The sequence below is a fragment of the Syngnathus acus genome, chromosome 16 (genome assembly GCF_901709675.1).
Source record: "Syngnathus acus chromosome 16, fSynAcu1.2, whole genome shotgun sequence".
NCBI lineage: Eukaryota > Metazoa > Chordata > Actinopteri > Syngnathiformes > Syngnathidae > Syngnathus > Syngnathus acus.
In genome coordinates, this window is record NC_051101.1 from 11350595 (window position 1) to 11374939 (window position 24345).

The 24345-nt window shown below is 43.7% G+C and overlaps 5 protein-coding genes across 7 annotated transcripts; 3 read left to right on the forward strand and 2 right to left on the reverse strand.

The window, feature by feature from the left end:
- Nucleotides 1-155: 155 nt before the first annotated feature.
- On the reverse strand, nucleotides 156-6544 carry tex10 (testis expressed 10). Its single transcript, XM_037274229.1, has 16 exons — nucleotides 6404-6544; nucleotides 6003-6194; nucleotides 5695-5882; nucleotides 5299-5625; nucleotides 4983-5195; nucleotides 4658-4910; nucleotides 4473-4585; nucleotides 4153-4400; nucleotides 3932-4067; nucleotides 3685-3854; nucleotides 2852-3029; nucleotides 2039-2261; nucleotides 1244-1324; nucleotides 933-1117; nucleotides 653-860; nucleotides 156-561 (listed from the first exon to the last, which is right to left on the reverse strand). The coding sequence occupies exons 2-16, from the start codon at nucleotides 6192-6194 to the stop codon at nucleotides 445-447; spliced, it is 2832 nt and encodes a 943-aa protein (XP_037130124.1). The 5' UTR covers nucleotides 6404-6544; the 3' UTR covers nucleotides 156-444.
- On the forward strand, nucleotides 6418-11366 carry si:ch211-197h24.6. Of its 2 annotated transcripts, XM_037274484.1 has the most exons (13): nucleotides 6418-6496; nucleotides 6595-6625; nucleotides 7308-7389; nucleotides 8421-8454; nucleotides 9340-9417; nucleotides 9492-9631; nucleotides 9710-9835; nucleotides 9906-9951; nucleotides 10055-10120; nucleotides 10197-10624; nucleotides 10696-10803; nucleotides 10908-11004; nucleotides 11137-11366. In XM_037274484.1, exons 1-13 carry the CDS (start codon nucleotides 6472-6474, stop codon nucleotides 11172-11174), a joined length of 1299 nt encoding a protein of 432 aa, XP_037130379.1. In that variant the 5' UTR covers nucleotides 6418-6471; the 3' UTR covers nucleotides 11175-11366. The 2 variants fall into 2 exon arrangements, with proteins under 2 accessions (XP_037130379.1, XP_037130380.1); XM_037274485.1 differs by lacking the exons at nucleotides 6418-6496; nucleotides 6595-6625 and adding an exon at nucleotides 6960-7079 and having other exon boundaries at nucleotides 7304-7389.
- Nucleotides 11023-13317, reverse strand: rbm12ba (RNA binding motif protein 12Ba). 2 transcript variants are annotated; one of them, XM_037274433.1, is made up of 2 exons: nucleotides 13218-13317; nucleotides 11023-13138 (listed from the first exon to the last, which is right to left on the reverse strand). In XM_037274433.1, the coding sequence occupies exon 2, from the start codon at nucleotides 13124-13126 to the stop codon at nucleotides 11636-11638; it is 1491 nt and encodes a 496-aa protein (XP_037130328.1). In that variant the 5' UTR covers nucleotides 13127-13138; nucleotides 13218-13317; the 3' UTR covers nucleotides 11023-11635. The 2 variants fall into 2 exon arrangements, with proteins under 2 accessions (XP_037130328.1, XP_037130329.1); XM_037274434.1 differs by having other exon boundaries at nucleotides 11023-13136; nucleotides 13214-13266.
- A 1827-nt stretch (nucleotides 13318-15144) lies between these two features.
- On the forward strand, nucleotides 15145-17820 carry LOC119136188 (meckelin-like). Its single transcript, XM_037274500.1, has 13 exons — nucleotides 15145-15252; nucleotides 15323-15421; nucleotides 15487-15573; nucleotides 15720-15819; nucleotides 15885-16024; nucleotides 16095-16238; nucleotides 16501-16578; nucleotides 16644-16760; nucleotides 16827-16943; nucleotides 17014-17121; nucleotides 17201-17303; nucleotides 17420-17562; nucleotides 17630-17820. Exons 2-13 carry the CDS (start codon nucleotides 15410-15412, stop codon nucleotides 17708-17710), a joined length of 1230 nt encoding a protein of 409 aa, XP_037130395.1. The 5' UTR covers nucleotides 15145-15252; nucleotides 15323-15409; the 3' UTR covers nucleotides 17711-17820.
- Nucleotides 17656-24091, forward strand: LOC119136074 (meckelin-like). The gene is made up of 29 exons (XM_037274228.1): nucleotides 17656-17706; nucleotides 17844-18134; nucleotides 18350-18438; nucleotides 18518-18608; nucleotides 18686-18785; nucleotides 18863-18926; nucleotides 19015-19086; nucleotides 19165-19227; nucleotides 19294-19448; nucleotides 19525-19633; nucleotides 19703-19789; nucleotides 19901-19966; nucleotides 20036-20189; nucleotides 20264-20384; nucleotides 20467-20572; nucleotides 20885-20941; nucleotides 21037-21135; nucleotides 21208-21306; nucleotides 21382-21468; nucleotides 21560-21659; nucleotides 21741-21880; nucleotides 21949-22089; nucleotides 22166-22246; nucleotides 22333-22449; nucleotides 22525-22641; nucleotides 22715-22822; nucleotides 22928-23030; nucleotides 23652-23794; nucleotides 23880-24091. Exons 2-29 carry the CDS (start codon nucleotides 17933-17935, stop codon nucleotides 23958-23960), a joined length of 2952 nt encoding a protein of 983 aa, XP_037130123.1. The 5' UTR covers nucleotides 17656-17706; nucleotides 17844-17932; the 3' UTR covers nucleotides 23961-24091.
- Nucleotides 24092-24345: the final 254 nt, after the last annotated feature.

Consider the following 24345-nt stretch of genomic DNA (forward strand, 5'->3'; position numbering starts at 1 on the left):
ATTCTCTCACATGAACACACAACCGGACATTGTTTTTTGTTTTATATAAAATTTTAATTTGCTCACAAAATCCTTGTGTAACATTCCCAGTTACACCTTATTGTAACTCTTGATTTTCTTTTTGTATAATAAATGCAAGTAAAAGTGGACTCGAATTTAAATGCATGTAAATGTTTTATTTATTTATTTTAAAAAGAACACGTCACAGTTCGCAACAAACAGTATTTCCACCGAGACCGGATGCAGGTCAAAGCACGGCGAATCTCTTAAAAAAAAAAGGGGGGGGGGGGGGGTGGGGGTTCATTGCTGAGAAGTTAAAAAACACAAGCAAACAGACCAAACTGTGTTCTTGTTAAGAGTTGCGGTCTGCTGGTGTTTTTGTGCTTCCGCATGACCGTTTTTTAATTATTTGTGATTGTGAACATCCGTTTGTATGAGAGTCCATCAGTAGACGTTTCGAAGGTTTCCACGTTGAGCAGACGAGCCGTGGGCCACGGTGACGCTGTAACAGTAGAGCAGGTCGCTCAGCCACTGTTCCCTTGTGGCACCGCGGGAGTACCTCTGCAACACACACACGGACGTGTGTAAAAGAGAGTTTACATTTTTACAAAGACAGTAAAAAAAATATATACCATGGCCACAAATGTCTTACAGTGAGTTGTTGGATGATCTCTTGCAGCAGACTGGTATTGGCCATGAGCTGGTTTTGCAGCGGAGTGTGCTGCATCAGCATGGACAAAATCTGTCCCAGCTGGGGCAACTCCTCCTGGCTCAGATCCGCCACACGCAGCTGCAAAACCATCCTCAGCAAGCGGGGCACGGTGCTCAGCGACACCGCGCACACGCCCCAAATGGCCTCCCTGCGATTCGGACGCAAACGTGTTAAGGTTGGTTTCCATCGCCTGATGATCCGCTGGCGAGGTACGGGGAACCTTTTATGCTGGTCGCGTTCCGCCTCCTGCTGCGGCTGAGTGACGAGCAGGGTCAGAAGGCTGAGGCAGCAGCGGGACAACAAGCGGAGCACGGGTTCGATGGGCAGGAGGGACAGGTCCATTAGCCTGGAAACTGCTTGGAGAAGGCCTGCCGCCATGCTGTCAGGCACGACTCTCAGCTTGGTCTGAAACAAATGCCATACAATTTAACAGACTAAGTCACATATAATTACAGCTGGTCAGTAACTTAAAAACTATTCGTGGAAGCCCGCACACTGCCTGCGTAAAAAAAACAAAGACTTGTTCCTCACCATGTATTCGAAAATTCCATTTTGTAAGATCTCAAAGCACTGAGCGTTTGAACCCAGAGTTTCCAGACGTTGGCACACTTCCTGAAAGATAAAGAAAGAACAATAATATTAACACTATAATAGAATAATTCTGTTTATAAATTATTCCTTCCAAATTCTAATTGGATGCATCAATCCACTGTGATATTTCAAGTAAAACTTTTTTTCCAGTCTAATTTGTGCTTAAAACAGAACCAGACATGTCCCAGACTCTCCAACTTTTTTCTCATTTTCTTCCAATCTAATAATCCAAATTCTCATATTACCACGTGCACGAGCAGCTCCGCCAACAACTCATTAGTCGCCGCAATGCTGACAGTGCCCATCCCTTTGCCCCCCCCTCCGTCCCTCCTCTTTACCTCCACTTGGCTGTGATTGACTCAGACAGGCAAATGAGAGCGGCAGGATCTGAGGCCTTAATTGAGGCGCTGAATTAGTGATTAGAAGGTGTTCCAACCCTACCCACACACACACACACACACACCTGCCCCAAGGCATGGCTACGCTAACTGTAATTTCAGTACGGAAATGTCACATTCCCATCACACCACCGGCTCTCATTAGTGCTTGCGCATATCTATAGTGGCCGATAACCACGCATCTCCAACCTGCGCGCCGCGATAAAACTTCTCGCTCTGAGCCTCCATGCGCGAGACAAGTCTTGAGGGTCGGACTGTGTCTGTCCAGAATTCTTTTTTTTTTTCCAATTTGACCAAACAATGTAATATTCCCGATAAGAGGGGAAAACGTATGTACCTCCGCGACATCCCAGTGGTGTGTGAAGTGGTCCAGCGGGGTGCGGTGAAGCTTTAGGGGCGACAGAGGCGAGGGGGGCGGTGCTCTGGTGTCGCCGGCCTCCTGCAGGGAGGCGAGCTGCTCGCATGAGAAGCCGGTCAGGGTGGAGAACAGGAAGCTGATGTAGTCCACGTCCTGTACGGCGGCATCCTGGCTCCCGACTGACCATCCACTCAGAGATGACCTGGAAACCAAAAGTACCTTGACGTACGAGCGAATGAAGACAGCTGGAGAAAACTTCACATCCTAACTTTATCACTTTCTCCCATTCTACCCAATTTGGAGGCTTAGGGAACAAAGTGTTCAGACAGACATCTTACGAGATCATGCCGTGCCCCCGGGGGAAGATGAAGCGATATCAGAGGCAAACCAGGGAGCATAATATTTTGTTGTAAAGACTGAGAGGCACATGCAGAAAGCACTGGTCACCGCAAAAAAAAAAAAAAAAAAGGTTCTTTGTGTCTCTACTAGGGCATCTTGTCTGGACCGCGGCTACCTCTTCCCTGGAACATATTAACGCTGACCCACTGACACATGAAATGAGTCAGCTGCACCAAGGCCAGAGCAGGATAGAGCGCTACTGCCATCTAAAGGCAGCCATGTGCATCTTCGGGTCCCAATCAGGGCATATCTAAATTCCAGGCCGTATGCAAATAATTTTTTTTGCAGTCTATCTAAAAATGTGTTTTGTTTTGATCGGAAGGGTGGCTAAAATGCTCCAATTCAGTGCCATCATTAGAACGTGTCTTTCTTCCGTGCTGATTTGGAGCTCACCTCATGTGTATGATACGAATGAGAGAAGCGGCGAGGCTAGCAGAGATTCGTCCGGTGCTACAGCAGAAGCTTAGATTGGCCAGGAGAGCTCGGGACATGTTGGGAAGGAAGTAGAGCAGCTGCACCATTTGTTGCTGGCACTCTGACGGTAGAAGAACCACAGCACCTTCCTGCGGATCTTTTGAGAACACCAAAACACGCAAAGTCAGACGTCATACTTACATCATCACTGTGAGGAAAATTCTTACGATACCGGGAAAACTAGTTTATGATGGTGAAAGCCTTAGACACTCAGATAACGTGCGTGTGATGTGGGGTCTGTCTACGGCTGACGCACATGGTGATGTCAGAAGCCCACAGACAAAAGCGCCGTTGTGATGTTCCTATCACAACTCTTGACTCCCCCCCCCCCCCTCCCCCTTCGACTCCTCTTCCTCCTCCTGCTGCCGCTTCCTTGTCACACAACAATCACACTATCTGACCATCCTGATCTTTGCAGCTTGTGGCCTGGCTTAATTCTGCCTGCAAGTGACGCAGTGTCACGGTGTCTCCAAGAGCAACTGGAGAGTCATTAATCTTGGTTCCGAAGGGGTTTTGTCAAGATTCGTGCGTAATCGGTCAGGAGTTTGGCTCCGTCCTTAGTTGCTCTTGAGTGATCAATTAATCATGCAGCAAATGCAAGAGGAAATAGTTGGTGTGAAAACAATTTGGGGAAAGGCCTTTTAAGCCCGACAATACTTCTTAAATCTTGGGCTTATAGATTCCACCAGAGGGCAGCAAAGGGCTACTTTTGTCTAAACGAAGCTCCTCATTTCACAACTTTTTCCGAGTACCGTAAAGCTTGCAGGCGTGCGTCTGTAGACTGCTGAGCAGGTCTTTGTTGCCTCGGGAAGCAGCAGCCTGGATGGACTGGATGAGCAACGCCGACAGAGCGGGGTTACGGTAGCCCAGCTGGGACAACTGCACAGGAAGGTACGCCAGCCACCGACTGAGCACTTTACTCCTTCACAAGAGAGACAAGAAAAATATCAGCACTTCTCATCATTAACTGCAATAATAGAGACATTTGGGTGTCTCAACCTTGTTAAATGTGACTGTTCCTGTTCCTGCAGGTAGATCTTGCTGTAGAAAGACAGCAGAAGAGATCTGGTCTGTAGCGTCAGGTGCCTCTGCTGGTAGTACGAGTACACTGCGGCCAACAGGTCTTCTGTCACTGCTGCAACATAGAAGCAAAATTGGATCATCATTTGGGAAAAAGATCCCATTGGTAAGTTGCATGCGAGCGTTTCCTAAAGGCTCACTTTTGCTTTTTTGGGTGAGCACCATCTTCCAGACAGTCCCGAGCAGCATGTGCAGTTGCCGATAGCTTAGCTTCACTTCGCCGCCGAGCGTGTCTCGCACAAAAGTCCTCAAGGGGGTCAGCCAGTCTCCGTCCGCCTCTCGGCCGACTTCTTGCCTTTGACTCAGTGACACCATCACCTGGCAAAGTGTGATGTTAAGCGCCAGAGGATCCACGCTCACGTCGGGGGTAGATGGAGTCTGCTTCACCCTGTGGGAAAGAGTGAAGCGAATACAAAAGTCGCTTAAAATGATTGCGAGAAGAAAACAAACAAACACTTACCTCTTATTATTAACTTTCTTTCTTTGTTTGGGTGTGTCATGAAGGCCGTATGGAAAGTTTTTCAAAAAGTGCTGCTTAAACTCTCCTAAGTATTCTTTGCGGAACCATGAATCCTAAAGAAAAAAAGCAAACATCTCAAAAAATGCTTTCCATCATTCCGTGGTATTTGCGCTTTCTCATCTCACCAGCGTATCTTGATGCTCTTGCCGTGGCGCCAATTTTCGGAGCAGTTGCAGAATAAACAAAACCTGGAACATTGTGGACATGGCGTCCGGGCTCAACAGGTGACTGCTGTCTGAGTGATTCCAGGGAGAATCCCCGGTGTTGGCTTCCACCCACACTTCCAGCAAAAGTGGGACCAGAGTCGCTGCAAAGACCTGCACGGCGTCCACCGAGTCCAAACCTTTACGTGCTTCGCCTGGATGAGCTGTATCTGGTCTGTAAAAACAACAATGTTAACTAAAAAATTACTGAGACATCATGTCAGTGAGAAAGTAACCACTATCCTACCCGAGTTTAAATCTTGAGTGCGGACTCGGTTGGCTCCCAGAGTGTTCATACACCTTGACACCGATTTTGCTGTTGATGAGCTCTTCCCAGGTGACATTCAGGGGCGTGATCCTGCTCCCGCTGCAAGAACTAAACGCTCCCTCAGATGGAGCCGACATGTCACCTTCCTCCACTGGTCTTTCCTCAACTACTGCTTGAAGGAAGCGCCCGAGTCTGAAACACAACAAGGTTAGCGGTGGAACTTTGTTCTTCTCACAGGGAGAAAAGGATTGGGAAAAAAAATGGTTGCATCCATAACTCTTGATGAGCAGAGTACCTGAGAAGCACAGAGAGACGCCACTGCTGGCTGGTAACGGTCCTGTTGGGGTTGACGGAAAGCGCCCAAGTGCATCCCTTGGCCTCCTTTTCCTTTTTAGCTCCTCCATGACTCTGTCTGTGAGATATCAACTCCAAGAAGTTGGTGATGAGCACTGCGGGCCGTTCGGCGAGCAGGGCCGGGTAGTGCTCCAACAGCACATCCAGGACCTTCATAGCGTCTTCTTGGATGCTCAACTCAATGTGAGTCATGGCGCAACACAGGTGGGCACTGAGGAGGGGGAAAAATGGAGCCACTCGTTCCGCCGGTACAGATTGGGCAATATACCTGGAATCGGTTCAAGTCGTTAGTTATGACAGGGATGAGTGGTGTTGGGACATTTGAGTTTCCTCCAACCTGAGCACACGTGTGGCTGCCATTCGAACATTGGCATCTTTGTCTGTGAACACAGCAGCCACCTCAGATAGCAAACGGGACATATGCTGCTCTAACAGAGAAGGATTCGTTGACAGAAGCTCCCTCAAGCCTAGCAAGGCACTGTGTTTCACGTTGGCATTGTAATGGTGGAGCTGAGACAACAGGTCCTGGTAAAGGAGAGATAAATGCACACAAAACAAAGATTCATTGCTGTTTGTTTACATCTGGAAAAAGGGATTGGACATTGATTGAGAGTGGTGACTTGGTGATTGATTCGAAACACTTACATTGATGCCGAGCTGCCTGTTTGTGGTAGGACCACTTGTGTCTGTCTTCAGCTGTTCAGGCAGATATATTCCCTTTGTGCGAAAGTTTGTGTTGGTGGCATTGTCTGCTTTCGGCTTCTTCTTTCCCACTTTTAATTTCACTTTGTGAAAGTCATCTTGTCGCTTCTTCGTCTTGGATTTTATTTTAGCCATCTGGAAACAAAAGTTTGGATGGATCTAAAGCTAAATGCTGATGACGTGGATGAATCAATGCAACAATACACTGCAGAATATGAAACTTTGGTTAATTGATTACATTTACTCAAGACATGCAGCCTGTCTCTTCTATGCAGTAGCAGTAGCATTAGCATTAGGAAGCTAACTGCACGAGCATCATTGCCGGTGTTTATTTAGTAACCTACCTCCGCTAAGGGTCCTGCCTGTGCCTGCTACAATTTTCACTGGAATACAAGCTCATCGATATCTGAAGATGAGGAAAATGCAACGATGTCTGTGTAAGTTAATAATGTTTTTGGCTTCTATCACGTTCCGGTCTTTCAGATGAGCAAAATGTACGCTTGTTTTAAATGTCACCACCGCCTCTATTCGAAAGCACAACCACGGCGGGGCATACCGAATAAAAGGTTAGTAACTGATATCTCTCGTTTTCACTGCCTTTAAATGTTTTGAAGTACATAAAAAGTGATTTTATTATGTGATTATTTCACCAAAAATATGAACGTTTCCAATATCAGTCACAGTTCTGATTCGGTTAAGAAAATCGGTGTGTCTTGGTGAATAATACTAACACTACATAGTCGTCCTCGTAAATGCCGTAAATGATAAAATAATTAAATTTCTTTACAGATTTTTATGTTTAAAACGGGAGGAAAATATATATTCATTTTCATTTGTATATCAATATTGTTTCATTTTAGGATTCGCATTTATGTCGATTTGGTCAACACGGTATGTATGGTTTGTTTTTAAGCAGGCACATCAAAGTCGTCTCTTAAAGCTGCCCGTCCCATTGCCATTGTGCCTGTTAGCTAACTCGGATTAGTCACGCACGGTTGCAAAACATTTCATTGAAATATCAGGTAAATGTTTTGATATTGTGATGTTTTTTTGCCGATATGTTGTGATTAAGAGCCGTTTCGTGTTGATTTATCAAAATGCGTAAGTAATCTCCCTAACTCGAGGGCCGAAACGAAGCTACGTAGAAGATAAGGACAACAATTATAATACGATACTGCTTATCTGTTTAATCCTAAAATAGCTGTCATGTTCTTACTTTATTCTTCTATGTTTTAATGTCAACGTCAGTGAAGAAAACGAGGAAATGACTTTCAACGCTTTCGGCAATAAAAACATCCCGCCGCTCTGGAACGCTAACAAACACGGCATGGTAAGTATTTCGTCGGGTCTCTCAACTCAAGTCGATGTTTCTTATCCGGCATTTTTATGTATCATCCCCTCGTATGTATTTTACATTTTACCTGTCGTGACATTGTCCACTGCCCCCTCACTCCGTGAACTCAAGTCACTGTTGTGAGAAAGGAGAAGAAATAACATGCACAACCTTTTATCTTAATACGTATATAGGTCTGCTCTATCCGTGCTGTTCGAAGAAACTGAGGCCGCACGTTGACCTTATGAAGAGCAGGCACTTTTTTCCATATACTTGGAACATCACAAGTGTCCTTTTAAAAAAAGAAATGTATGCAGTCAATTAAAGAATTGCGCTCATTTGATACAAAGACTTTAATGGTCAAATAAAGTCAGTGTAGGAGTACTTACTGTTATCGGATATGGTTCCAAATATGGAATCCCAGTATTATACTGGAGCACATCTTATTTCATTATTATGTCCTATTTAATCATCAGCTTGTTTGCAATTCCCACAGATGAAAGGAACAAGAAGAAGGCACTTGGCCTGGTGGTTGAGGTGTCTCCCTGGGGGTTTGAATCTTGATTCAGACCCTGATGTTTTTCCGCTAGCATGTTTTTTTTTGTACCCTGTAAATTGACTGCCGACCAGTCCTGGGTGGACCCACCCTCTCCCCCTAAACTCAGCTGGGATAGGACAAGCACTATAAAAAAAAATGGATGAATGCATTCAAACAAGCTGAAATGGGGGAGATTTTGTCCCCTCCTAAAAAAAATCCCTCAACTTTTGGGAATGGGTTTGAGGTCTTGGCCTGTCTTTACAGTGGCCATTAGCGTTAATACCCATTCAGTTAATCTTTTGGTTTACCTGACACCCAATGCAGGTTCTCACTTGATGAGAATTCACACTGACTTGTGGCTACTTGCACACCGCTGATGTTGGGGTGTCATCGCATCGCGAGACGTTCCATCCGGAGCGACGTGTCGCCATGTCACTAATTCCTCTGTGTCTCTCTCCTTCATGTGGACTTATTCCCCCCCTCTTGCCAGGGCATGTACCGCCCACAGCACTCTAACACAATAGGTAAGTCTTCCATATGCCTGGGCTGAGAGAATTGAAGCTTGAGACCTTGTTGTCTCGTCTTCATATCATGGTCGGTGGCCTGTCCACCCCTCTCTAAAACTCTCAGCTATAGGACCTGTCGTGTGCCATCTAATGCTATTGTTCAAGGGAGAGCAATAATCTGTAGCAGGAATGCAAAGTGTCACAAATTTACATTTTTATGGTAGACTGCTCTCCTGTAAATTTGCAATTATTATTATTTTTTTAATATTTTTGCTTCACTCAAAGCTAATTGCCTAAGCGGCTTAATGGATGCTAGCTCGTCCTGTGTGGAAATATACGAGCCAAACCTCACTCTTGGAGAGCCCTAAGAGTAGCGACTGGTTGGCGCCCTTGACCTCTCAACCAGAGCGTCGTGTGGGTATAAGCCTCAATCAGGACAGCGCTTGAGCTGAGCAATCACAAGGCCGCCAATTGTGTCTTGATGTGGGTCAATGGCAACCTGACAAACCAGTATTTTTCCAGCTTCTTCCTGTGTGTCTGTTCTCTGTTAATGACATCATCGCGGAACGGCGCGACCAAAGTCGACCCGTGAATTTTTCCACCTTCGAAAGTCATATCCAAACTGGCTCTGCAACTGTGCGGCAGGTTTTTGCACAGTGACACGGCTCTGACCACTAACACGGCCCCACACGGCCCCCGAACTACAATCCTGTTTCCCCCGCCATCTTGTATATATATTTTTTCTCCCAGTTTTGGACATTACTGCCTTAAAGCAGTTGTTCCATGATACAAATTTGTCAACAAATGTTTGTGTCCATTCTCTCTATTATTGCAACCACCATCAAGCCTGTGTGATGCCTTTGGAGTTCCGCTCCTTTTAATTTTGCTCCTGTATTTCGTCAGTATATGTCAGAGGAACATCGTTCCAGACTGTGCCATCGTTAGAAAAACAATTAGAAACTCTTCCAATCATCTTGCTCGGTAAGATTTCTATCCATCTACTGTGACCGTTGGGGCAAAATATTCTTGGTTGTCAACAAACGAAATGTTTTTAGGTCTTGAATATGTGTGGGAGTACCGCAGCCCCAGTAAAACTGTCCAGCCGCACTACGAGTGCAAGCTTTGCAGGGTGGCCCGCGTGCAGCACGACATGATCGCTCATGTAAAAAGCGCGCAACACAACTTCACATACATGGTGAGTCGTTGGGCGCAATTCCATGGCTGCTATTAGCTCCATGAGTGTTACCTGTCTAACATTTTGTCTTGTATACAGAAAAAGTTTCATCCTGACAAAGCCCCTTGGGAACTGGAAGAACTCGGCAAAGACCCCGCTGTGAGAAAAATGATTAGGGAAGCTGCGGCTGAAATCGGCCAAAGGAGGCCGAGGGGTCGAATCAAGGTCGGTTGTGATTTATGTCACTATTGAAAGAATCTCAACTTCATCTTAATTTGTTTTGGTGATGCTTTAGGTGGTCATAAAGGAGCCCTATAACGTGCCGGCGTGCCAAGGACTCGGTAAGGGGTTATTTATTTCTTCTTCTTTTTTTTTACGATGACCCTCTGTGTCAAATATTTTTCGAGTTATAAATAGTTGAGTCTACATTTTGTCTGTTCTCAGCAACCACTGAACCAAAGCCATTGCCCGAACCAGAAAACGACATGGGGCCAAATGGACGACAATTTGGTGGGTTCCGTTTATTATTGAGCCCTTTAGTACGTCTTGTCGTGTCATCCCAGTAAACACGATTCTGCTTTTCCAGGTCTAATGTTCAATGACCAGTCGTTTGATGACGAGTTCCCCCCCGACGAAGGTCCTTACAATGACTGTCGCGATGACTACGAGCCGACTGATTTCAACTGCTTTTCGCCTGAGCCACGTTTCCGAGACTCTAATTCGGAGGAATTCGAGCCTTCCAACTTTGGACCCGTTTCACGCAAGGAACGTTTCCCAAACACCGACAGGGGTTCAAGACCATATCCGCGTAGGCCCAGCGACGATTTTGGCCCAAAAGATGGACGTGATCGTTTTAACGCCGGCCCAATGGTTCGCAACGAGTACCCAGGACCCCAGGTCAAAATGCCTCCAAGCTTATTGGACAGGCCTGTAAAGAAACCATTTGACAGACCAAGCCCCACCAAATCGCCACAAACTGGTGGCTGTGATCCAAATGAACTGTTTCATTACCTGGTAGGTGCGGAACTTCATGCCAATTCTCAGAATCGGGATACAAAAAATGATAACGGTGTTTTTGTTTTCAGGAGACCTTCCAGATAGAGAATGAGAGCGATGCTCAGTTGGTGCTGAAGGTGACCCAGAAGCTAACAGAGCAGCTGATGGAGTACAGACTTAAGACTGTCGCGCCAGAGGTAAGGAGCAACAGACTTAAGACTGTAGCGCCAGAGGTAAGGAGCAACACTGGTGTAAATCCAATATACAATAATACAATCTAAACCCCGTCACATCTCCACAGGGTTCGAGTAGCTTTTCAAAGAGCTCAAACTTCTCGTCATCGCCGTCTTCCAGTCTGCCAAGAAGCAGTGATAGATTCTCTCTAGCCTTACCTAAAGGTACACGACCAGTCGGAGTGAAGCTTTTCACCACACTTTATTCAAAGTCAGAAAATAGAACTGTATTCAACATCAGATGTTAACAACTAACATGGTTTATCCTTCCGTCTGGTTTTATTTCAACCTCTACAGGTCAGCCTTGGTTCTCGGAGGGTTCCCGCAGATTCTAGAAATGATGCAACATCAAGACGTTGGTCTTCACTGTGTCCATTTGGTGTGATTGTTTTGAAACAATTTTTGTTTTATTCCAAAGTGGATACATTCCCTTTGTTGACTTTTATTTTGAACGCTTTTAAGAAAAACTCTAAAAGGATTTTCTAATCTTGTGTTAAGAATGCAATAAAAAAAATACATGAGGGTGATCCAGTTCTCTACTTGCTAGATTAGAATATACATGTGTCCATGGAAGCTGCTGTAGGGAATAGAAAAAAAAAAAGTTGGCAATCATTCAGTACAAAAAATTTAGTTTAAACAAGTTTTGGGGATTTCAACTGCAACATGGCCGTGCAAGAACCTTTGCCACGATCCCTTAAAATTATATCGTCTGTTGTGGCGCTACATTTGTCTGAGACCTTAAGGATCAGGCCTTCCTTCAAATATTTTCAGGCATGTTTTGAACCATCAGGCACTTTCAGCATCCAGGTTCTTTTCCAACATTCCATTTTCGTGGGATGTCCTTTTGTGAGGCCACCTTTTGGTTCCTTTTCAGTTCCATCATCTCACCTCTGGTTATTGCTGACACCTTAATGGGGGCCGCGCTAACCAGCTTGCCATTGCAAGACATCGCATGTTCATAGTTGGCCTTCTGGTTTAAAAATAAAAAAGCTGTGTCTGTTCTTTGGCCATTCTTGTCCAGTAGATGTTGTATATTATATCTATTCTGGAGTTCATCACATTGAAACACTTGCTGTAAATCAGACTTTGTTGTATATAGAGGGAAATTGCAAACTTTGACAATGTACTTGTCACGTGGAATATACAGTCTGGGCTTTTTGGGATATTTGTATTCTTCCTCCAATCCGACTTTGTGTTTTGCCGTGTCCGAGTCCTTCTCGGCCTTGTGGCAAGCGTTTTCGCATTCTGACAACGCTAGGTTCCATATCATCTCCGTGGCTTTGCGGACTTCCACACAAATTGGGCCCATATACTGGTTGTTGAAATGCAACGCACCAACAGCATCTCGCATATCATCAAACTTGACGAGGCACACGTGACGGTGCTCCAGCTTCATATTGACTACGACTTCTGCTACCTTCAGCCCTTCGAAGAAAGAACAAATATCCGCTTTTGTCGTTGAGACCGGCAGTCCAAACAGCCTCACGTAGCCTGGCACGGATTTTTGCGGATCTGGCACAATTATATTTCCGTCCTCTCGTCTGTCTTGTTCCCCCAAAATCTCTCGTTGCTTACTTGGGTAGGACTGAAGATTTTCTAGCACCGTACGGACGCCGAGAAGAAATGCTTTTTGTAAAATCTGTGGTTGATCACAATTCTCTATTTGGGGGGAGTGTGGCTTATCAGATGGATGTTGGAAATCACTGGGAACAATAGGTGACAATAGGTCAGGTGACCCCTCTAACATCTGTGGGCATCCATTGGGTATTATTCTGGGATCACATGGCCTGTCTTGTATATGTGGTATCCTGGGATCAGAAGATTTCTCAATGGTCTTTAGGCACCCATTAGGAATTGGATCTACGTGGTTTTTATGATCACTTGGCTTGTCCAAAACCTCTCCATTTGGCTCTTGTGGTGGTGAAATTGGGGTAGAATTTGCAGAAGCAATTCTAGGATCACGTGGAGAAGTTTGCGCAAGGACCTTCCCTTCCTCACGTGGTAGACAATGCTTCTTCTTTTCATAGTATTTTAATTTATGTTCCAGTTCTGAAACACTACTCAGGCGTATATTCACCTTGGATCCTTTTAGAGAACGTCCACTATGGCGAACGGCGCGTCGTGCATCGCGTTCAGACTTGAAGGCTATGAAAGCCTCGTGTTGTGGTCCTCCCAGGATCCAGATCCAAACTCCGCGGTCGGGTATGTGCAAACGAGGGAAAAAGTGCCGGATGTCTTCGGCGTTCGCTTTTTCATCGAGCCCCTTAAGCCTCACGATACTGGTCATTTCCCCCCCGCTCTGTGAAAGTCAAGATATTAGAGTAAAAAACACGAGGAAGAAGGTTATAATGATTAATTTTGACTTGAGAAATACTGACCGTGTTTACTTGAGGTGCGCGCGCATGGAGCTTCTTAAAGACTGAAACTGCGTTTTACATGCCTCTGCCTCCAGCATATATTCAATCCCGCCCAGATTGCGCCTTTCCATTGATGCACGGTGATTGGTCGAGCAACGTTTTACGTCATCCTCAATGGCGGGAGGATAAACCATTTCATCCGGTGTAGGTACCTGGTCGAACCATGCTGTGCTTCTTTGAAGGAAATTACCGTATTGGCCCGAATATAAGACGACCCTGATTATAAAATGACCCCCTCTTTTTCAAGACTCAAGTTTGACAAAAGACTTTTTGAACACCAAATTTAATTTTGATACAGAAAATAATTACAGTACATCTGAAACAAATGCGGGGTTTTTGAGAGTATTAATATTGAAACCAGGTGAACACTGAATCCTTTGCTTATCAATTATAGACTCAAGTCTGGAAAGCAAAGACTTCACAAGACACTTGGTTTTGGCATTAATGGCTGCCTTGTCTCTATATCGCTTTTCTGAAATTCTGAAAATGTTAATTTCCATGTAGCTTCAGATTTTTGTGGTGGTTTTTATCCTGTTTTTTAATTCCTTTATTTGATTGGGAAGTATTAAATGTTGGTTTGTGGGCGTGGTTCCTGGTTGTTGTCGTTGTTGTTGTTGCCCAGTGAGGGTGGTGAAATGACTTGTCTTGACTACACATCACCAACCATGCTGAGCAACAACAACAACATCTTATTTTAGACACAGCCATGGACATTGAAGATGCCTTTTGGATAAAAGGTGAAACGTCTTCATCAAAAATCCAGATACCTCGATTCAAACCTTTGCCGATTGCCATGACATGGACAAATGGGAATCTACAAAATTAATAAGAAGTTAGTCTCTTGTTTTCATCCATGCCTTTTTCAAGAATTTTTGTTTTTTGGCAGATGATCATCAGAAAAAGCTCATCACATACCGGAAATCTTGCAGTCTTCCTTTGTTGTTCTAACGGAACACTTTGACATCTCCATTTTTTGGGTCATCTGGAAGGGGGATCCTCCCATCTGTGGTCTCTTCTCAAGTTTTCTCATTTTTCCCACAGTAGGGTTTTTTTCAGTTTTCCCTTGCCCTCCTGAGAGTTTAAGATCAGGGGATGTTTGAGAATAGTTGTCAATTTTTGTACATGACCTGCTTGTGATTTAGGGCTATGTAAATAAACTTGACTTGACTTTCACTTTTTAACCCTGACATGTCATCACTAGCAAACTTTGTAGCATCATTTTTTTTCTCATCTCATCACAATAAAAATAAAGCCTTGTGATATAAGTTCCTATTAATTTTGTCATAAACAATAAAGTCTAGTGATCTCACTTGTTCAAAACATTCATAATTTCCACCATCAAAAAATATATACAAAATTGTCAGTTTATTAAGACTATTATCCTGGTTGCGCTAACATAACATTCATTCAGCATCACAGTGCCATGTTGATACTGTATGATGTGGTGTCACTTTAATATGCGTACCTTTGAAGCCCATCATAATTTTAATGTGATCCCGTCGATACGCATCAAATAGTGGACATTGGTCTGTTACAAAATGGATGCGCCTTCAAACCCAAATGTCAGCATTTTATTTGAATCTGTGAGTCCGTGTTGTATATTTCATTCGTAAGGAGCGTAGTTACTCTCACTTCCTTTTTTTTTCTATTTCTTGCAGACACAACGGAAGGATGTGGTGATTTACCAAGCCCATGTAATAGATGTGAGTAGGCCCCACACCAAAAATGCCACTCAAATCAATATCCCCAACCATTTTGTATTAAGTTGTAAAAATATTCACAAAATATAAAGTATGATCATTTATACATTTTAATGTTAACTGTATCAGAGGGGAATAAAGTCTGCTTAGCTATTTAGCGATTTAGCATCGGCAATTGTTTTTCGCAGACTGCTTTGGGTGTGCTGGCTGGTTTGGTGATATTCTTGTCGCTGTTGAAGACAATCAGTTGGAAGAGGAGATCCGATTCAGCGACCATCGACTTGAAGGTAAAGCTTGTGTGACATCACAAATGATCATTTTCCACTTGTTGATGTGAAACTTGATGATAATGTTCTTTTTTTTTAGATTATATTGACTTTTGTGGTTTTCTACGCTGGAGATGTGGCCAATGTTTTTTTTCTTGTTACCTTAGCAACTGGACTCTACTGGCTTATGCTTTGCAAGGTTGGATGGATGTTTATTTGATATTGTTTTTCATTTCAGATTAATTATTCTTTCTATTTGTTTAGGCCCAACAGCAAGTGGATATCGAACTGCCACTTCCTCATCAGGAAAAACATTTTGCCACATACATTATTTGCGCTTTTGTGCTCAAGGTGAGTCAGTTAATGATTGATGATGATGTGCAGATGTTCAAATTGGGGGTCAAAGGTCATGGTGGGGTTCCTGACCCGACCAGCAATACAAAATTAAGAGATTTCTGATACACATTTTGATAATGATAAAAACGTTGTCCTTAAAGGCGATGCAGTTCCTCCACAAGCTGATCATGCAGTTATCTGTGGATGTTTTTTTCATTGACTGGGAGAAGCCTCGAACCACAGCCAGCCGGACGGTCACAGGTGGAAATCTTTTTGTTTGCATTTTCTTTTCTTAGTCTGCTCACTGTGTGCCCTGCTTTTGTCAGCCAGAGGTCAACAGAAACAGGATCTTACACCTGTTAGCATTTGGAGGACCTATTTTGTGGCCAATGAGTGGAACAAGATCCAGACCATCCGCAAGACCAGGCCGACCTTTCAAATCATGGCTGTGCTTTTCTTTATTGAAGTATGTCACACGCCACATGCACCTTTTGTCTGTTTTTGCTCATTTGCATTGTTTTTTTAATACAATCTAGGTGTTGGGTTTCTCTGAATACACATTCAAGGAGCCCCGGACGCTTTTGAAGGCTTCCTCACAGATGGACAACAAACCTTCTTACAGCACAATTCTGCGCTATGGTCTGGCATCAACACTCTGGCTCTGCATTGGGTTTCTCCAGGTTTTCACTGACTTTCCCATTTGAAAAAGTGGAAAATATAGGAGTAAATATTGCTGGAAAAAAATGTAAAAAACAAATTAAAATGTTTTACGATTTTTTTCAAATAAATTCAATTTACAGAAATTTACAGAAAAAATATTTGACATGGGAAACAAACTGAATGATTCCAAAATTAGCTCGTAACTTTTTGAATTGAACAACCTTTGCACAATATCCAATCAATTCATTATTATAATCAATTCATCTCTCTCTCTCCACTCAGGTCATATTCACTTTCTTTTACGAGATTTGCGTAACTGACAAAATTCGTCAGTTTCCGGATCTCTGCTCAATCAGCAATGTAAGTTCCAATTCATCTCTGTATCTGTTTACTTGGATTCCCTGAAACGTGTTTTGTTTTTGCAGATTTCAGTGCTGCTCTTACCGCAGCGATGTTATGGCTACTACATCCACGGACGCTCCGTGCACGGTCACGCTGACACCAACATGGAGGAAATGAGTCAAAATCTCAGGAGAGAAGCCGTATGTTTGCTTAGCGACCATTTTTCTGGCTTTACTGCTCAACTCACATTCCTATTGCGTCCATAGGAGTCACTGTGTGGCCAAAGAGGTCTTCTACCCAGCACGGACATGCAAACTTTCCAGGTGGCTCTTTCCACACGGCTGCGCTCACAGTACGACAAGATACGCGAGTCCTTTGCCAGGGTTTGTACACGTCTCCCACGAGAAAAAAAAAATGTATACAGCAATTCCTCACTGCGTCTTCTACATCCAGAGATACGGACCAACACGGCTCATGGAAGCCCACTCAGCCAACCAGTGGGAGCAAAACATTCGGGCCTACCACACCATGAACCACTTCCTTGGATCAATCATCGATCATGTTCGTGGCACACAAATATAAATGCTACTGTTAAGTGCAATTATCATTTGTTCATCTCATGATGTTTTGGTCCTCTCAGGCCCACCCTGACATGGATTATTATGTGAGGGACAAACTGGCATTGGAGCGTGTCATGGGCATGGAGTTCCTAGAGCCAATTGAGAAGAGCATTTTTTATAATGGTAGCAACCTGTGGTTTTAACTTCAAGTATATTTATGTTTGTCGATATGTGCATGGTCGAACTGGCCTGGCTTTTCCAATACTTTTGGAGGAGACTGTATATCTTTGTCCCCGCAGATGAAGCCCACAGTTTCAGCGATATGCTTTTTCATGGACACGAAAGCACATTGCTGGTTTTTGATGCGTTGTTCTTCTGCGTTGCTGACCTTGCATGTCAGAACTTTGTACTCGCAGGACTGCTGACATACATCCAGCAAAAGGTGAATATTGAATGCGTGCAATGTGTGAAGAAGAACACTGGTGTTTAAATCAATGACTTCCAAACAGATATTCCGAAAGATTCGCATTCATTTTGGAAAGAAGAACCTTGCCTACAAGACGCAGGTGGATGAGCGATTTCTGATGTAATTTCCATGGAAAGTCTTTAAAATGTCAATGTTGTTCATTTTATTTATTTTCTACATTCACAATAACTATAACACTTACAATATTAAAAAATAAACACTGATGAACACCAAGAATTGTGTTTGTGGTTGTTCAGAGCAGACAAAGGTACGCCCTACCTCCAGACGCAAGGTGGCGCTAGTGCTCCAATAGCCCAATGCTAGCCGCAAACGAAAAAGACACACCATGGCGACCGGGACGCTGCTTTTTATTATTAGCACCTACAAATTTATTTTTACATTGTTTTTTGTGCATTTAAATCCCGTTTTATGCCAACAATATATAATTCCTTTTCAATCTCCGTCAGACTGCAGTGTGGAAGAATACTTCGACATCTCCAGTTTGTCGTGTGTTAGCTGTGGTGAAAATCAACAACGCAGCGCAACAGGTTAGTCTCGCTTAAACACAAATGTTTCATTAATTTTGTTTCTAATACTGCAAATACTATTACACATAGTTTAGGGGTAGTTAGCTGTCAGGAGAAGTCCTCACTTGGCTCCAGCTTACCTGTAACTGCTTACCTGTCAAAATAAATGGTCACAATAATAATTTGTGACATTATTCAGCTTGAATTATTAGTTCAAATAATCATTTGTTTTCCAGGGCTGAGTTGCATTTGCCAAAATGGATTCCGAACAGTCACGACTGAGCTGACCTCCATTGCTTGTGAGGCCTGTCCAGAAGAAAAGCCTGTAAGTACTGTTCATTATATTCTCGTGCTATTGATCACATAAACTTGTTTGTCTAAATAGTTTTCTGGTTGGATTCCAGGCAGTAACTCAAGATGGTTTTGGGTGCATTCGTTGCCCAGGTAGTACTACTGATGAGGGCCGGTGCCAGTGCCCTCCAAGACATATCCTCGGTGAGTAAAATATCTGGCCAGGTGAAAAGTATTGCATTGTTTTTTTTACTTGCTTACATATATTTGTTTTTTTCCAGTGGAGAGGGATGTCAGTGGAAACCTTTTGGATGAAGCCACATGCGAGATATGTAATGGAAATGGATCCGCTTTCTCAGTGCCCAACAGCAACGGAGACCGGTACATCATCTAAGTCATAATAATTTGAATATGAGTATTTGTCATTAAATGAGCTTCCTGTGTGTGTTGTCATTTAGGTGCGGGAGATGTCAGGCTTCCTTCATCAAAAGCTCCTGTGTGTGTAACCCTCCCTCTTTGCTGGTGAGCTCATGCAATTCCAGATATTTATTTTAAAATATGCATCTATTTTATAGTTGTATTCTTGAGTGTATTTCTATCTTATTTCTAGGCAGGTGGGTTGTGTATCCCACCAGGAAGTCTTTCCACTAATGTCAATCCCAGTGTCAACTTTGCTCAGTTGGTAAGTCCACATCTCTTTGTTACCTCCACCAAGGAAACATTTGAATCATTTTTGCTTTTGTTTCTGTCCCACTTCCAGAAGTTCAGCATCGTGTCTGCCTGGTTCCTCAAGAATCTCTACTCATCCGCAGCAGCCTGCCTTGTAATTTGACACTTTCTCTAATTGCCCTGGATGAGCTTTCATGTCACCAAATGCTCTTGTCAACAGAGCTTCTCCAACCTGACAGCGTGCCAAGCCCTGGGCAACATGTGTGTGATGAACATGCACTCCTTCAGCGGCGTGAGCGTTGATGCCTGCGGCATCTTTAACACCGTCTTCAGATCACAGGCCGCTTTTAGCTCCACTCAAGACATCTCCTACTGGTGCTCAATTGGATCAATTATAAGGACGCGGCATCTAAATACCACCCTGGCAGCGTTAAATATTGTTTTTTTCCAGGAGACATAATCTACCATGGCTTTACTACGGCGATGAACCGGGATTGGCGAGTCGGGTGCTTCAGAGCGATCCCGTCCCGGTTAGCTTCGTTTTCAGAGGAAAAGACAAGGTAGATGATGAAATTAATTCAATTACAACGCGATGGGAAATAATTCGGTTCATTTTTTTTGTTTGACAGAACACGGACATTAGGCTGCTCGCTGCCGTTTATAACGTCAGAGGCGAGTTCCTTCGATGGGAAACTATCGGGGGAGCCAATCTTCAGGTAAGACCTGGCCTTGACATTATAAAACATTTTGATGTGATTCATATTTCAAGCTATAATAGAGACTCTCGAGTCAGATGCAGTGATTCTCCCCAAAAAAATCTGCTTTAGATTTGTCCAGAAACACCCATCAAACGAACGTCAGCTTTCAGTTTTGGCACCGCTTACCAAGAAAACGTAAGTTAGCCTCAGTTCACGTAGCCGTCCACCTGCTTTGATTGCCCGACTTTGATTCGGCGTGTGTAGTGTGATCTTTCAATCGCAGACCTGCTCCGTGCTCATCCCGAGCCGCTTTTTTATGATGTCTTTCTGGACCTTGGCGGAGAAGAGAGCAGAAAACTTCTCCCTTTGCCCACATTGGTTCTGAACCAGCAATATCATGGAAAGTTCATCAACCAAGGTGAAATTTGCGGTTGTGAGCTCGTGTGTGTGATTTTGTGTTGCGAAACTTGTGTTTTTGCTCACCGTGCGCAGAAAGCATGACCAACTGGTACCTGTCGCGGCGTATCTTTCTCGTCGACGCGTTGAGCGGCCGAGAAAAAAGCGCAAAGGAACTTCCTAAAGTCATCCGTGTCGCCAACGCTGTGAAAATAAGGTGCACACTGAAGACACGGTGGAAATAAATATTTGTGCTTTCTAAGCGCTCGGTGGATGTTGACGTGGGCGAATGTGCACAGGTTCAACTTGGTTCCGGGCACACAACAGGGTCAGGTGTTCCCCCCGCTGATGACGGTGGAGTACAAAGATGTCCTGGTCGCTGACATCAACACACAAACTGTGTCTGTGAGTCGCACACACGCACGTAATTAGTTTTTATGCAAATGTTGGCCAAGCTGTACAATGGTATAAAAAGTCGACACACCTCTTTTCAAAATCCACCTATAACATCTAGAACTCAATTGAATTTTAAAAAAGTCTTTCCAAGAGAGATTAGAAAAAGAAACAGCTGTAGATTCTTTGGTTGCACAAGTGTGCACACCTCCAGTGGGCTTTTCTTGCCCAATTTTTCTTCTTTAGGTAAAATGAAATTCTGAGAAAAATACTGCGCAGTAATCAATAGATAAGAAAGAAGGAAATTTCTCTCTCCTCCTGCAGATGAGCTTTTCTGTGGAGTATGAGATGGATCAGAATGAGGCTCGCTTGAAGACAGATGTGAGTATGAAACCCAAAGTTGTTGTTTTTTTTTTTCTTCTTCTTCTCTTTTTTTCTTCTTCTCTTATCCATTTGTGTGTGTGTGTGTGGCACAGACTGCTCTGGGTGTGCTGGCTGGTCTGGCCGTGCTCTTGTCAGTGCTCAAAACAGTCAGCTGGAAGAGGAGGATCGCCTCACCCGTGGTCGACTTAAGGGTAAAGGCATCATAAATCCGGACTCTCCGGTGGGAGTGTAAACCCTGACCCGTCTCTTCCCTTTGATTTCAGACCATGCTGATGTTTTTCTTGTTTTACGCTGGAGATCTGTCCAATGTTTTCCTCGCCGTCACTGTGGGAACTGGACTTTACTGGCTCATCCTTTACAAGGTGCCTTTCATTTCATTCCACCTAAATAGTGCAATTTCTTTTATAGCTTGATTTAAAAAATTCGTTTTGTTTTAGGCCCAACAGAATGCCTCAGTCTTATTGCCGCTTTCTCATCAAGAGGAGCAGTTTGTGACCTACATCTGTTGCGCCTTTGCTCTCAAGGTGAGTCAGTTCAAATAGACCAAATGTTTACATGAGCATTATTCACTCCAAACGTCTTTCATATCGGAACATGTATTTTTCTGCTGTCCAGGCAGTGCAGTTCCTCCACAAGCTGATTGTGCAGTTATCTTTGGACGTCTTCTTCATTGACTGGGAAAGGCCACGCATTAGAGCAAACAGAAACGTGCCAGGTGTTAAAATTGTTGTCGCGATCATATTTTCAGAGTGTCTCCTATTTTTTTGCGTCTTCATTCTACATGCTTTTGTTTCAGCCAACGGTCAGCAGAAACGTGATCCCTCTCCCGTCAGCATTTGGAGGACCTACTTTGTGGCCAACGAGTGGAACGAGATCCAGACCATCCGTAAAATTCGCCCAACTTTTCAGATCATGGCTGTGCTCTTCTTCCTCGAAGTGCGTCTCACATGGCGTAATTATTTCAATTGCCATTCCTGAGCTAATACTTGCAATGGTTCGTTTAGGTGTTAGGGTTCTCCAGCTTAGCACTGAGAGACCCCTGGTCAACTCTACAGCGCCCCCCACAGGTGTATACGCCTTCATACAGCCTGATTATGCGCTATGGTTTGTCGGCAACACTCTGGCTCTGCATTGGACTTCTTCAGGTTTTCCTCCTCGCTTCTTATTGACCGTTTGATGTGGTGCTAAACTTTAGCTGAATGTTGTCGTGTATCTGTGCAGGTGATTTTCTTCACTGTATTTTATGAGCATTTTGTGGAAGACAAAATTCGCCAGTTTGTGGACCTCTGCTCCATCAGTAATGTGAGTTACCTATTGTGCTACTGTCTTGTATTGCAATTTGTCAAAATGAATCTGTTAGATTTCACTTGTGTGTTTTGTCTTTGCAGATTTCCGTGCTGCTTTTACCCCAGCGCTGTTTTGGCTACTACATCCATGGCCGATCTGTGCACGGCCACGCTGATACAAACATGGAAGAAATGAACAACAACCTGAGGAGAGAAGCCGTATGTCCACTTTTTTTTTTTTAGATATTTTCCACAATTTGCATCCGTCTTACGTGTGATCTTTCCCACGCGAAGGAGTCACTGTGTGGCCAAAGAGGTCTTCTTCCCAATACGGACATGCAGACCTTCCAAGTGGCCCTCTCCGGCCGGTTGCGCTCACATTACGACAGGATACGCGACTCCTTCACCAGGGTTTGTGCCTGTCTCCACTCGGAATGTAGTCAAATACAATGCTTGTATTTTTTGCTTTTTCATTCATTTGCAGCGACACGGACCATCGAGACTCATGGACCCGGCCTCATTCAACCAGTCAGACCAAAACATTCGGGCCTACCAAACCATGAACCACTTCTTGGGATCTGTCATAGATCATGTTAGTCACCCTTATAAATTGTTATTGTTTCTTCCATTTTATTCCACTGTAGTTTCTAGTCTAAACTGTTCCTCTTTTTTTAAATCGCTGTTTTATTTTCTTCAGGCTCACCCTGACATGGACTACATTGTGAGGGACAAACTGGCATTGGAGAGAGTCATGGGCATGGAGTTCCTTGAACCGAATGATAAGAGCATCTTTTATAATGGTAGCAACTTAAAAATTAAAAGTTAAAGTCCCAATGATCATCACACACACATTTGGGTGTGGTGAAATTTGTCTTCTGCATTGAACCCATCCCCGTGTGATTTTCAAAGTCAAAGTCAAAGTCAGCTTTATTGTCAATCCCTTCATATGTCAAGACACACAAAGAAACCGAAATTCCGTTTCCTCCATCCCACGGTGACGAGACATACATCCCCTGGGGGAGAGGGGAGAAGTGAGCAGCAGCGGTGCCGCGCTCGGGAATCATTTGGTGATCTATTATTTTACTGGTTCTTTTATCACAAAGTCAGGTCATGAAACCTAAATAATTTGTTCGTGATAAAAGAACCAGTAAAATAATTGACAACAAGATGAACATAGTACAACCTTTTGGTGATCTGAGGCCCCATTTCAACCCCTTACACTGAGTGCCAAGCAGGAAAAGAAATGAGTGCCAATTTTATAGTCTTCGGTATGACCCGGCCGGGGTTTGAACCCACAACCTCCCACTCTCAGGGCGGACACTCTACCCCAAGGCTAATGAGCTGGTGATGATTTGTGTTTTGAACATGATATAGAGTTGCTGATGCTTGCTTGCATAGATAATGTCTGTTTGTCACCACAGATGAAGGTCACTCCTTTGCTGATGTACTCTTTTATGGAAACGAGGGCACTCTGCTGATTTTCGACACGCTGTTCTTCTGCGTCGTCGACCTCGCCTCTCAGAACTTTGTGCTTGCTGCCGTCCTTACGTACTTACAGCAAATGGTCAGTATTTTGGGCGTATACAGAAAAGTACAGTTTAAAATTGGTGCCTCACCATGATGATCAAATATTTGTTTATTCCTAACAGATCTTTGAAAGGATTCGCAATTCGTTTGGAAGGAGGAACCTCGTCAACAAAACTTTAGTGGATGACAGATTTTTGATATGATCATTTAAAGTGGCCGTGTTGTAAAACTGTAAATTATGTTAGGTGTTTGTTGTTTTTTACATATCTGTTCCCTGTTTTGTATATATTTTTCTTGTAAATGTATTTTTTTAGATTAAAACATTTTATATTAATTTTAATACACTGTGTTTTCCCTACTATTATTTCATTTTTTTTTGTGTCTCTGAGTGAGGGCACTCCTAAATATTCTTGCAATGTGCCCTGTCGATCCGATAAATACGGAAGAGGATTAGGGCCAGTGAAGAAAAAAAAACGAGGGGTGACAGGATTCTGACTTTTTTCTCAGAATTCCGACTTTAAAGTCAGAATCCTGTCACCCCTCGTTTTTTTTTTTTCTTCACTGGCCCTAATCCTCTTCCGTAGATAA

Excerpts from the sequence above, each read along its gene's own strand:
- LOC119136188 (XM_037274500.1), top strand. Across the intron at positions 15,574-15,719 it reads TTTGCGCTTTTGTGCTCAAG|GCGATGCAGTTCCTCCACAA; the intron begins GTGAGTCAGTTA and ends TTGTCCTTAAAG. Across the intron at positions 16,944-17,013 it reads TACGCGAGTCCTTTGCCAGG|AGATACGGACCAACACGGCT; the intron begins GTTTGTACACGT and ends TTCTACATCCAG.
- tex10 (XM_037274229.1), bottom strand. The coding sequence starts at position 6,194 with ATGGCTAAAATAAAATCCAAGACGAAGAAGCGACAAGATGACTTTCAC. Across the intron at positions 4,911-4,982 it reads CACTCAAGATTTAAACTCGG|ACCAGATACAGCTCATCCAG; the intron begins GTAGGATAGTGG and ends TTGTTTTTACAG. Across the intron at positions 4,068-4,152 it reads GCTCACCCAAAAAAGCAAAA|CAGTGACAGAAGACCTGTTG; the intron begins GTGAGCCTTTAG and ends TCTATGTTGCAG.
- si:ch211-197h24.6 (XM_037274484.1), top strand. The coding sequence starts at position 6,472 with ATGAGGAAAATGCAACGATGTCTGT. Across the intron at positions 10,804-10,907 it reads TTAAGACTGTCGCGCCAGAG|GGTTCGAGTAGCTTTTCAAA; the intron begins GTAAGGAGCAAC and ends ACATCTCCACAG. Across the intron at positions 11,005-11,136 it reads CTCTCTAGCCTTACCTAAAG|GTCAGCCTTGGTTCTCGGAG; the intron begins GTACACGACCAG and ends CAACCTCTACAG.
- LOC119136074 (XM_037274228.1), top strand. The coding sequence starts at position 17,933 with ATGGCGACCGGGACGCTGCTTTTTATTATTAGCACCTACAAATTTATT. Across the intron at positions 18,135-18,349 it reads TCAACAACGCAGCGCAACAG|GGCTGAGTTGCATTTGCCAA; the intron begins GTTAGTCTCGCT and ends TTTGTTTTCCAG. Across the intron at positions 22,823-22,927 it reads TGGGATCTGTCATAGATCAT|GCTCACCCTGACATGGACTA; the intron begins GTTAGTCACCCT and ends TATTTTCTTCAG.
- rbm12ba (XM_037274433.1), bottom strand. The coding sequence starts at position 13,126 with ATGACCAGTATCGTGAGGCTTAAGGGGCTCGATGAAAAAGCGAACGCC.